Source organism: Henckelia pumila, chromosome 1 (genome assembly GCF_033568475.1).
Source record: "Henckelia pumila isolate YLH828 chromosome 1, ASM3356847v2, whole genome shotgun sequence".
Lineage (NCBI taxonomy): Eukaryota > Viridiplantae > Streptophyta > Magnoliopsida > Lamiales > Gesneriaceae > Henckelia > Henckelia pumila.
In genome coordinates this window covers 152166783-152180263 of record NC_133120.1, presented here as the reverse complement: position 1 = coordinate 152180263, position 13481 = coordinate 152166783, and the positions used below count along the sequence as shown (strand labels likewise).

At 37.7% G+C, this 13481-nt stretch overlaps 1 protein-coding gene across 1 annotated transcript; it reads right to left on the bottom strand.

Annotated features, from left to right (window-relative positions):
• Window positions 1-3098: 3098 nt before the first annotated feature.
• Window positions 3099-5494, bottom strand: LOC140874225 (uncharacterized). The gene is made up of 5 exons (XM_073277509.1): window positions 5273-5494; window positions 4882-5167; window positions 4466-4626; window positions 3565-3991; window positions 3099-3385 (listed from the first exon to the last, which is right to left on the bottom strand). Exons 1-5 carry the CDS (start codon window positions 5492-5494, stop codon window positions 3099-3101), a joined length of 1383 nt encoding a protein of 460 aa, XP_073133610.1.
• Window positions 5495-13481: the final 7987 nt, after the last annotated feature.

The following is a 13481-nucleotide window of genomic DNA, read 5'->3' as shown; positions in this document are numbered from 1 at the left end:
AGTGGTAGGAACACCATAGCAAAATGGCCTAGCAGAGAGAATGAACAGAACTCTTCTGGAAAGGGTCAGATCTATGTTGATCAATACTTCTCTTCCTAAGTCTTTATGGGGAGAAGAATTATCTACTACGTGCTATTTGGTCAATAGGTGCCCATCTAGTGCGATTGATTTCAAGACACCAATGGAAAAGTGGAGTGGAACACCCGCAGACTATTCAAACTTGAGGGTATTCGGATGTCTTGCATATGCTCATCTGAAATAGGACAAGTTGGAAGCAAGGGCAGTCAGATGTATATTCATTGGGTATCTGGATAGTGTGAAGGGTTATAAAATTTGGAAAATGGAATCAAGAGGTCCAAAGTTCTTCAACACCAGGGATGTAAAGTTTAATGAATCCAAACTGGGATATAAAATGAATACAGATGGAAAGGACAATCAGATCAGTGTGAATGATAAACTACCGATTGAGGTGGAGTCTCCTGTGCTAGATGAAGGGTCAGATGAGATGAAAGATGATAATGTGACAACAAGAGATCAAATCGAGGATTTGAGTACTTATAATCTTGCAAGGGACAGAACCAGAAGGGAGATCAGAGCTCCTAAGAGGTTTTGTGAAGCTGAGATCTAGGTTGGTATGCACTTACAGTAGCTGAGGAGGTGGAGTATTCAGAGCCAAATAATTATGATGAAGCTATGACGAGTAAACATAAAAACAATTGGATTGAAGCTATGAATGAAGATATGTACTCACTTGAGAAAAATCAAATCTGGACACTAGTAGACAGACCTAAGCATCAGAAGACATTGGGATGCAAGTGGATCTATAAAAAGAAGGAAGGAACTCCTGGTACAGATCAAATCAAGTATAAATCCAGATTGGTTGCAAAGGGTTTTGGTCAAGTAGAAGGAGTAAATTTTAATGAAATCTATTCTCCAGTGGCAAACATTGTTCCATCCGGATTATGTTAGCATTGGTGAACCAGCTCGACTTGGAGCTTGAGCAGATGGATGTGAAAACTGCGTTTCTACACGGTGACCTGGAAGAAAATATTTATATGGAACAACCCAAGGGCTTCATATATCAGAAAACACAGAACAAGGTCTGCTTACTGAGAAAATCATTGTATGGGCTAAAGAAGAGTCCAAGGCAATGGAACAGGAGGTTTGATGAGTTCATGATTGGTATTGGTTTTGTGAGAAGCCAATATGACAGATGTTTCTATCTGAAGAAGGATGAAGGGCAGGTTATCTTATACCTACTGATTTACGTTGATGATATTTTGATTGCAAGTAAAATTAGGACAGAGATATCATCCTTGAAACAGCAGATCAACTCAGAGTTTGAGATGAAAGATCTGGGAGAAGCGAAGAGAATTTTGGGCATGGACATAATGAGAAACAGAAAAAGGAAAGAGATTCATCTGAGTCAGAAGAACTATTTGACGAAGGTTGTTCTGAGGTATAACATGAATCATGCAAAATATGTATTAACCCCTCTGGGACATCATTTGAAGCTATCTGTGAATCAGTCACCTAAAAGTGAGGAAGACAAGATGAAGATGGCTAGTATTCCATATGCTAGTGGAGTGGGGAGTTTCATATATGGAATTTTGTGTAGTAGGCCTGATCTGGCATACGCAATCAGCGTTGTGTCAAGATTTATGGCTAATCCGGGTACATATCATTGGGAAGCTCTAAAATGGGTTCTCTGATATCTCATAAATACTGCTGGGCTGGGGTTGAATTTTGAAAAACAGCAAGATGAGATTGATCTAGTAGTTGGATATGTGGATTCAGATTTTTCTGGGAACTTAGACACGAGAAAGTCATTGACTGGATATGTGTTGGCACAACGATCAATTGTAAGTAAAATTTACAGTCAGTGGTTGCCCTTTCTACCACTGAGGCAGAATTCATAGCTTTTACGGAGGCCATAAAGGAATGATTGTGGTTAAAGGGGATAATAGCAGAGCTTGGTGTGAAACAATATCAAGTTGTAGTACACTGTGACAACCAAAGTGCAATAAACTTGACGAAACACCAAGTCTATCATGAACGATCGAAACACATAGATATGAAGATGCATTTTGTCAGAGATGTAATTGACAAAGGAGATGTAATCATCGTGAAGATAGCATCAGAAGAAAACCCTGCAGATATTATGACAAAATCACTGTCGTATGCTAAGTTCAAGAAATGTTTGGACTTAGTCAATGCGGTGATTGGAAATTAGCCAAGGAGGCTAGGATGGAGAGCATCATTCAACCTGAAAGAATCAAGGTGGAGATTGTTGAAATACGCTACTATCAGATTGAATAAGAATAGAGAAGAGATCAGATCAAATAGTACAGATCAAATGAGTTCAGTGATTAGATGAATTCATGGTGCAGATCGAATACTGAGATCAGATCGAAGTGATGGTTAGATTAGTCTTCGGATGAGTTCATGCAGGTCGATTGCTCGAGTACTGTGACTTGGTTAGAAGTCAGATGAAGTGTCCGAGAAGCCATAAGCTTGAAGGCAGATCAAAGAAGATCTAAGTACAAGAGCAAATCAAACTGATGAATGAAGGCTTATCGAGTTTGACCATGTTGAATTTATAATTGGGCCGTAAGTTGGTGTTGACCTAAAGCCCAAGATGAAAGTCGGTTTAATTCTCTATATAAGCAGATGGAAGCTGGCCACAATGAACATAACAAAAAATCAAATTCTTCAGAATATATTAAAAGAGGAGAAAAGAGAGATTTCGGAGGAGAAAACTTGGGCGCAGATTGTGACGGGAAGATTCAAGGATTTAAAGCTTGAATCGTGTCTATATCTAGCATTAATAGTTTTCTGGTCTATCTATGTAATAAGCTCTGTTCTTGAGCTTGGATTTGTTTTGTTGGTGATTAATAAAGTGGTTGTGTTGCTGTCCCGTGGACGTAGGCAAATTCCTTGCCGAACCACGTAAATACTTGCGTCGTTTATTTGCTTTTGCGTGAGTGTTGAGTTTGATCTGCGTGCGTTGGGTTCATCTATTTTTGGGATTGTGTTCTTACTTGTTTGGTAATTCTTGAAATATTAAATTTCTGGTTTGATTCCTAACAAGCTAGACTTCAGGTTCTGTTTTTATCCAAGGAAGACATTTCTTCTTTCATTGCTTTAAGCCATTTTGAACTTTCTTTGATGTTCATAGCTTGTTCAAAATCCAATGGCTCCACCTCATCAAGATCACTAGCTGTCACAAAGGCATAAGCTAGCAGATCTTCATAGCCTAGTTTTTGAGGAGCTTTAATAGTCCTCCTTGGTATGTCTCTTGTGAGCTGATAGTCACACTGATCTTTAGTGACTTGATCTTGATCACTTGATGAAGATTCACGTGTCTCCTTACTTTTTTTCTTGACTGTAGTTATCTAAAGAAAAACCTGAGTCCATTTCCATTTGTAGCCTATTCCCAGAAGTTCCTGTTTTATTCCTTGATACATCTGATTTCTTAAATGAAAATTCTTCTTCATTAAAGACAACATTTTCTGCTTATCATGCATTTTTCACTTCCTGGTTATATACACCATAGCCTGTAACCTTTAACACCATCAAGGTTACCCAAGAAGATGCATTTCTTAGCTCTTGGATGAATCTTATATTGTCTGACATGAGCATAAGTTGTGCAACCAAAAATCTTAAGGTTTGAGTGATCTGGTGCTTTCCCAGTCCACATCTTTTGAGGATTTTTTAAGCTTATTGTTGTTGAATGACATCTTTTGATAATATAGGCTGCTATTTTGGTTTCCTCTACCCAGAATATTGGTGGAAGGGATGCATTTGACAACGTGCACCTTACTCTTTCAAGAATGGTCATATTCATTCTTTCAGCAAGTCCATTGTGATGAGGATTCCCTGCCACTGTCAAATGCCTTGAAATACCTTCATCTTTACAAAACTGATTGAACCTTTCTGAGCAAAACTCAAGGACATTGTCAGTCCTCAGTTTCTTGACCTTCTGTCCTATCTGAGTTTCAACCAATGACTTCCATTATTTGAAGGTTTGAAAGTCTTGATCTTTGGTTCTTAGAATTGTCTGAGTGAATTTAGTCCAAGATGGATTTTTTTTTTCATATTTGTAGATTTAAACTTCACTCTAGTGGACTTTCCAAGTACACACTCTTCATATAAACAAGTTTACCAATAGTATCATTGCATAAGAGCCCTTGTTTATTTAATTCTTGAAGACCTCTTTCACTTACTTGTGCAAGCCTTTGATGCCATAACTGTACTTTATCACTCACATCTGATGTGAAATCTAATGAACCAACTACAGTTTTCCCTTGTAGTGTATAAATTCCATGTTATTTTGTTCCCTTCATTATAACCATGGATCCCTTTAATACCTCATAACTCCATTCTCAATTTTAACATGTAGACCATACGAGTCTAGCATTCCAACCGATATGAGATTAATTTTTAATTCTGAAATGTATCTTACAGAATAAAGTAGCCTCTCACAATCATCATCAAGTTTCAATTTGATGTTGTCGATCCCCACAACTTTGCAAGCTTTATTATTTCCAAGCAACACTGATACACCTTCAAATTCTTTTAAATCATGGAAGTAGTTTCTGTGTGGGCTCATATGGAAAGAACAACCTGAATCCATGATCCAATTTTCATTGGATTCAGTAATTGCAGATATTAGGACATCTGATGATTCATATCCATCACTTGCTACTGAGGCATCTCCAGATTCTTTTGTTCTTTCTTGTTTCTATCAGGACAATTTCTTTTGAAATGTTCTTCTTTGTGACATAAAACATCTCAGCTTTCCTTTGAAATTTGAGTGTGATCTGCTTCTATTGTGTCTTGATTATCTTTTTGAATCAGCTCTGAAATATCTTCTTGTACTCCTTTCTCTGATCATCAACCCTTCTCCACTACTCTCTTCTTTGATCACATGGTTCCTCTGCAACTCCTTGGACATGAGCGAAGATTTCACTTCTTCCATTGTCAAAGTTTGTTTCCCATATAACATAGTGTCAATAAAGTGTTCATACGGCTTAGGCAAAAAACTCAGTAGCAGAATGGCTTGATCTTCCTCTTCGATTTTAATCTCTATATTCTTAAGATCCAGAATGATCTTATTAAAATCATCTACATGTTTCCTCAAGTCATTTCCATCTTCCATGTGGATCTAATACAATGAATTCTTGAGATACAATATATTCTCCAATGACTTCTTGAGATACAAACCTTCAAGCTTGTTCCAGACATCCATTGTCGTTCCTTCCTCACCAACCTCACGCAAGACTTCATCACCCAAACACAACAGGATTGCACTATGCGCCTTTGAATCAATTCCCGCAAGTTTCTTCGAATCAATGCTGGCAGATATAGATTTTTTGTTTATCGCATCTATGATTCCTTGATGCACCAACAGAACTTTCATCTTGATTCTCCAAAGGCTAAAGTCATTTTTTCCTATGAATTTATCGATCTCTAATTTCGTCGTCGTCACCATTCTTGAAATTCACCAAAGCTCTGATACCACTTGTTATGCTTTTAACCTAAAGAATGAATCAAACTCTTTAAATATTAAGAACTCAGTATTTGAATGCTTTATGAATCTTGAATTTTAGAGTATGGATTTGTAAACATATAACGAATCACTAAAGCTCACACGCAGCAAACATGCATGAAATGAAGAAGATGATCACACGAGAATTTTACGTGGTTCGGTATGCAATATCTTGGGTGTTGGCTGTCGTGGTTCGGTATGCAATATCTTACATGCCAACTAACTGAATCTTAACAACTCAGCTAACTTCCAATGCAAGTGACTCAGCTTGTACTCTGCACCAAGTAATGCCCTTCTCCCGAGAACTGATTGTACTTACACTAGAAACATGACCAAATCGCATCATACATTTTATGTTTTTAAATTTGAGCACACAAACTCTTTTTTTATTTGTTTTCAGGGTATTCTAAAAATTTTAAAACACAGAGAATTAATAACAGTACGAGGTTTTTAACAATCTCGTGATTTTATAAAGATATAGTACATGCAATTAACCCTAAATAATTTTTTGTAGTCCAACAAACACAACTCATCATCTTCAAGCAAACACAACAAGCAACAAAAATATTAATGCAGAACTAACCCGTCCAACCTATAGGTATCGAATTTGAAAAAAACATACTAGCATAGGGGGAAATCTCAACTCAATGGTGTTGGATTTCATGTGACCCTTTCGACCTTGATCTAATACTCCGTGTTTTCTTCTTCATTTCTAAAAAAAATTGGGTCTTATGTAGGTGATGTATTTGAGTATATCTGAAAAGGAATTTTTGTTTCATAGACATAATATTTTCAAAAAAAATGATTACTTAGGAACAACAACAAAGCATGTTCAACAACTTGTTGTGGCAATGGTAAAACATGCTGATTTAAGCATACTATTAATGACCATATTAATAAGTTAGTATAAAAATAACATAAACAACCTTATGAACCATAAAAAATAAGAGGTCAAATTTGTAATCTGACAAATTAATCATACTCATATATAATCCAAAAATAAATCTTATTTTTTCCTATGACTGTGATTTTTCACCAAGCAATCAGAGTAAAAGGTCTTTAGAATTTGATGGAGTAAGTATACTATGAGTGATCCTATTAATAAGTTAGTATGAAAAATAACATAAACAATCTTATTAACCACAAACAAATAAGAGGTCAAAATTATAAACTCATATATTTATAGCTAGTATAAAAGAAAGATATAGAATAGAATATAATAAGGGTTAATTTCATACACCACCCTTATGAAATTTTGAGATTTATAAAAATCCCATATGAAAAAATGATCTATTAATTCTCTATGTTTTCAAATCTTGAGCGCATACATTATCATGTTTTCAAAATTTGAGCATTCACCTCCTTGTCCGTACATGTTTTCAGGGGTGTTTGTGCTCAAACTTCGAAAACATAGGGAATTAACATTTATATGGGGTTTGCAGCAATCTGCACAGGGTAAATGTATACAATTAGCCTTATTAACAGATATATAACATAAATGATTTGTTGTAAAAACTAACATTTGAGTATCATTAAAGGAATTGAGTGACTAAAACAAATAATAGAGCACTAAAGAATCTGCTCTTCGCCCCATTTTAAAGGTTGTCATGTTGCACTTTTCAAAATTGATACGTACCCTGTTCAATGACGTTTGCATTAACATTCTCCAATCTTACCAGTTAATCACACTAGAGATCCTACGACTACCTTGTTATGACTTCACCCCGGTCGAAGACCTTGAAAGCTTTTTTTTTTTTTTTTCTAATTTCACTAGCGGAACCATTGCTTGGTTAGTTCAATCAATCTCAGTCTCAAAGTTGGGCAGCACAAATCCTCATACGTAGTTCCCACCATTCTCCGACTCTACTAAATTATGTACTAACACTACAATAAAAATGGGAAAATTGCTGCGGTTTTGCACTAATTGCTACGATTAAACAAAAACTGTAGCCAATAAACTGAAAAATCAAAATATATTAAAATGGCTACGGTTTAAATATTACGTTGCGAATTAATTAAGTGACAACTTATCTAAAACCGTTGCCCATATTGCAACGGAATACGATGAAAAACCACCACGAATCCGATAATCAGTGCCATGGAACCATTTTCTTCATATCTTAGAAAATATATAAGCATCCCTTGATGCAGTTTGAAAGACTTGGCAAGATTGGCTTCGTAGTGGTACCACACCTTGGATGAACAAGTCGAAACAACTCTTTATTTTTTGGCTTATCTTTATTGGACCAAAGAGTGGCTCTCCATAGCGTTCGTTCCAATGTCTGTCGTGCCTCGCAAGATTGAGATATCAAGGTAGCCATTAATTGATTTTCCCTCTTGACATTTTGTTTGCCGTGCAAAGTTTAGAATGGAAGTGTTTTACCGCATAATAACTTATGAGAGGAGAACACGTGTGTTCAATTTGTGGGCTTCCAAATCATTTTTATAATTATTTAAGGAAATAAGACATTTTTAATTTAACACGTGTTGTAAATTTTTTTTTCTTAAATGGGCCACATCAATATCTATTCTCTATATTCTGGTGTGGTAAAGTTAAATGTTGATGCATCAGTAATAAATGGTGTCCAATATTTTGGAGTTGGTGTCGTAGCATAGGATAACTCAGGCTTTGTTCTCATTTTTAAGGCCTGCCCAATCCTTGGCACTCAACTCATTTGCTGAAATATATGTTGTTCGAGCCAGTGTTCTAACCTCCCTTCAGTTTCAGTGATCTTGGATCTTCTAATCTGATGCATCAAACGTAGTGCAAGCAATATATCATGTTCCACCGCTGGCTGTGGAAACACCATTGATCAATTTCATTCGGCTTTTTTATTTGTAGAGACTGGGTGTGAAGACCCCAAAAATCAGTCGAGTCAGTTGAGGAGCTGAATCGAAAGAAAACACTGAACTGAAGGAGAAACTGAACTGAACTGAAGAGAAACTGAACTGAACTGAAGGAAATACTGAATTGAACTGGAGGAGAAACCGAACTTAACTGAACAGAAGGAGAAAATTGACCATGTTAATCGGTTGAGAAAACTGGATTAGTTGAGGAACAAAAGTGATGCAAACATGGTTGGTTCGCATGATGATCAAGTTGCTAAGCATGTGAAGGATCCGTTGGAGCTGCCACAAGGACCAATGACTAGGGGTCGAAGCAAGCGATTCAAGGAAATAATCCAAGGAATGTTTGCAAGCGTGGTACCAAGTCTTGAAGGAGTTTCAGAGCATGAGAATCAAGTTGGAAGTTTTTTTAACATGATTCGAGTGCATGAAGATCAAGAAGATATGCTTGGAATCTTCCGGAATCAGCTCGCGGAGGAGCTTAGAACCAGGCACGGACCTAGCTAGTCCGGACCCAGGCCCAGGGTCCATGCCACATCCGTGTGGTTCACAGACCATGTGGTCTATGCCCTGAGAAGACGTCTTCGTATTTTGAAATGCCCCAACTTTATCTTAATTGATTTTATTTGAGATAATCGGAGATTACAGAGTTCAAGAGCCGACTTAATTTTGATCAGGGTCTATTTTGTAATTTTTGGATTTTTCAGGGACTAAAGTGAAAATATTGGATTTGTTATAATATCTTAGCATGGTTTTACTTTCTTCTCACTTCATCTTCCTCCTCCATCTCGTTTCCTCCATTAGAGACACCCCATAGCTTCTCCCAAGCTTTGTGATTTCGGTTTCTGCTCGATCCGTCCGTTAGAATTTATTTCTGAATGCAGATTAGCGATCACCGCAAAGAGAGCTCGTTCTATAGTAAGTTTTTCTTCGATCAGCTAGACTTCTATTTTTGGATGTTGTTAGAATCTATTGAGTTTCGGTTATGTTGTTCTTGAACGAGTTCTTATCGTTTATTCTCAGTCGGTTTTGAATTAGAGCGTCGTTCGAAATTGTAATGATTTTTGGAAGCCTATTTCGAAAATGGGGATTTTGAGATGTGTTGGATTTGTTTTTTTGTTGTTTTTTTAGCATTGATTTGAGTAGTTTGCAATGCTGTACTGCTGTCTGCGTTTTTGGTTTGATCAGTTTATGGCCGTTATGCCGCCGATTTGAGTTTGGAAATTTTGAACCGTTTGAATCATTGAACTTTGGCTAATGGTTTTGTTCGTCAATTTTGATCATCTTTTTCCTATGTACAAATTCGTTTGAAGTTGTCGAGCCCAGAGTTAGCAGCAGTCGATTGTCGAAGAGTTGGATGAAGAACGGTAAAGAGATTACCTTGAGCCGTTGTTGTTGTTAGATTGTATAGTTTCTGATATAACCTTTTATTGTAGCTTATCCAGAGTTGGAGCTATTCGTATCGAAAGGTACATGCAGACATTGTTTTATCGGGATAGCACACTCGAGATAGTTGGTTCTTGAGTTTCCCTTAAATCACATACTTACATCAATACTTGTCCTAGAATGTGGGATTTGTATTTTGTTGTTTGAGCTTTTATTATATGGCTTACATGCTTTATGTTTTTTTTATGCATTCATCTTGAGCCAAACCTTTGATTTTTTTTGGGCAGAACGACCCTTTTTGTTTAGACGTTTTGGGGGCTATACTGCGAGTGACCTGGGTTGTAGAAGTTCACCTAGCATCAGCATACTCCTTATAGTCGCACCAAAGTCTAGGGGTATGAGATACGTGGCACCACCTCGATTGGGAGAATCGGTGAGTCATTACGTGATCTCATCCTCGGGATCCCAAAAGCATAGCAGCAATCCCTTGTTTATTAGAGTTGATATCCCGATTTTAAAGACATGAATTTTATTCGTATTGACATTGAATATGTTATTGTCTTGAAAGAATGTTGTTGTTATTTTACTTTTTATTGCATGTTATGTTGCTTTTACTGGGAATATCATTCTCACCGGAGTTATCCAGTTATTGTTTTGTTTTGTATGTGTACTTGGTAACAAGTGGGGCAGGGTCGAGTCAACAAAGACCTGGTTAGCATCAAGAGTGAGAGATAGAAGTGGGACTCGGTCTAGAAGTCGTATCAGCATGTCTATCTAGTTTATATTGAAACATGTTTAGATCTCGAACTTCGTTGTTTATGTTGTATCGTTTATGCGAGTATTTTGGATTGAATGTCGTCGTCGCATGTATTATGAACCTCGTTATGCATTTAATGTATTGGACTTGAGCGTTGGCATGAGTTCTGCTGTATTTTTTTAGCTCTGTACTTTCACCGCTCGATCGATAGAATTGGACCGATCGAGCGATGGACATTTTGCCATGTTTCTGTTTTTGCAGAAAAGTTGCCCGCTCGATCGGTTGAATCTTACCAATCGAGCGGTGCTGATGTTTTCTTTCGGGCAGTGAAATTCAAAACTTTGCTCGCTCGATCGGTGGAGTTGGGGCACTATACAAAAAAAAATTCTTTTATTGCTTTTAATCTTGGATCTTGTATGCTTAATTATTGTTTAATCTGAGATTAGATGTTTAGAACCGAGGTCTCACATTAAGTGGTATTAGAGCGATAAGTTCTTGGTTGAACTAGAGTGAACGGGGTAGTTCGAGTCTGCATGTATTGGCTCCTCGCATGTGATTGAGTTATTTGTTTGATTAGTTTAATTACATGCGAGCATGCTTTATTATTTGAGAAGTATTTGAATTACATGATTATGTGATTTAATTTATAAAGCATGGACTACTTGAAATATAACTGTTTTTGTTATCGACTGGTATCTGATTTTCTGAGAGGTTGAAAGGGCACCGATTGTAGAAATTGAGATATCTCGTGTCCTAACCTTTGATTATCAGATGGGTCCTCGTCAAGTTATTAACAGAAACCCACCACCACTTACTCCTCCGAATGAACAAGCTAGTACTGAAACTGATCAGATGGATGCCACAGCGACGCCTATGAAAACATTGCTGAAGAGGTTTCAGTCGTTTAACCATCCTTTGTTGCTGGGTACAGAGAATCTTGTTGACTGTGAGAGCTGGTTGGACTACATTGATCAGTTGTTCAATTCCCTTGATTATTCAGACGACCGCCAAACTAGGTTAGTCATTCATCAGCTTCGTGGTATTGCTAAAAACTGGTGGATCACAACGAAGAGAGCCATGGAGAATCGAGGTACAGTTATTACTTGGACTCTTTTCAAATCTGAGTTTTATAAGCAATTTTTTCCTATTTCGTACCGAAAGGATAAGGGAGTCGAGTTTTCCAATCTGAGACAAGAAAACTTGAACATCGAGGAGTATGTAGCTAAGTTTGACAGTTTACTGAGATTTTCACCACACATTGCCGACAATGAAGAAGCAAAAGTCGATCAGTTCATCAACGGCTTGAACCCCGACATCTTCACATTGGTAAAACTCTAGGCCTGATAACTTTGCGGATGTGAGACCTCGGTTCTAAACAACTAATCTCGAATTAAACAACAATTAATCAACCCAAAACCCAAGTTTAAAAGCAATCAAAAGTTTTTTTTTTAAAAAAAAGAACGCCTCGCGCCCGCGCGAGATAGCCATCTCACGCGCGCGTAGGCTGCTCAACCCGAGCCCAAATGAGGGCTCGCGCGCGCGTGGGCCAACAAACCCGAGCCCCCCGGGAAGCCACGCGTGCGCGCGAGGCACCACCTCGCTCGCGCGCGGCAAACCTGGGCAGGAATGCTCAGGCTGAAAACAAAGATTCCGCGCTTGCCTCCAACGTGCATTCGAATACAACCATTAACACAAGGTATAGAGAATACACAAAATCAAACATGCTTTCATCAAGCCTAAGAGAAACAAGAATCTAAATCGATTCAACACCACATGCTTCGATTCTAGATTACAATCCGAATACAACAAATTCGAATAACAAACAAGTTTGAGTTCTAACATGCTTCAATCTTAAACTAGATAAACATGTTGATTCGACTTCTAAACCGAGTCCCAATACTAACTCTCCCTCTTGCTGTTAACCAGGTCTTCCCTGACTCGATCCTGCCCCACATATTGCCAAGTACACATACAAAACAAAGCAACAGCCAGATAAACCGGTGAGAATGATACTCCCAGTAAAAGCAACATAACAAGTAATACAACAACAAACATACTTTCAAAGTAACCACGTAACCAATATCATCGTAATGAAATGCATGTCTTTAAATCGGGATATCAATTCTGATAAACAAGGGATTGCTACTGTGCTTTTTGGGATCCCGAGGATGAGACCACGTAACGACTCACCGACTCTCCTAATCGTGGTGGTGTCACGTATCCCAATCCCCTAGACTTCGGTGCGACTATGAGGAGTATGCTGACACTAGGTAAACTTCTACAACCCAGACCACTCGCAACATAGCCCCCAAAACGTCTAAACAAAAAGGGCTGTTCTGCCCGCTGAAATCAAAGTTGGCTCAAGATGAATGCATAACAAAACATAACACATAAGCCATATAACCAAACTCAATTAATCAACAAAATACGAGTTCCACATGCTAGAATAAGTATTAATGCAATATGTGATTTTAAGGGAAACTCGAGAACCAACTGTCCCGAGTATACTATCCCGCTACGATGACTGCTTTTACCTTTCAATGCAGCAGTTCCAACTCTGGATAAGCTACAACAAAAGATTTTATCAAAGACTATACAATCTAACAACAACTACAGTTCAAGGTAAATCTCTTTACCGTTCTTTGTCCAATCTCTTGACGATCAAATGCTATTAACACCGGGCTTGACAAACTCCAAACGAATCTGTTCAGATACAAATAGAAGATCAACAACGACGATCAATGCACAAGCCAAAGATCAACAACTCAAAACGGTTCAAATCTCCCAAAACTCAAACCGGCGACATAACGGCTATAACTGAACCAACCGAAAACGCAGACAACAGTTCAATATTGATATCAACCCAAATCAATACTAATACAACAATAACAAGGCAATTCCAACAAATCTCAAAACCTCATTTTTCGAAAATGGCTTCCA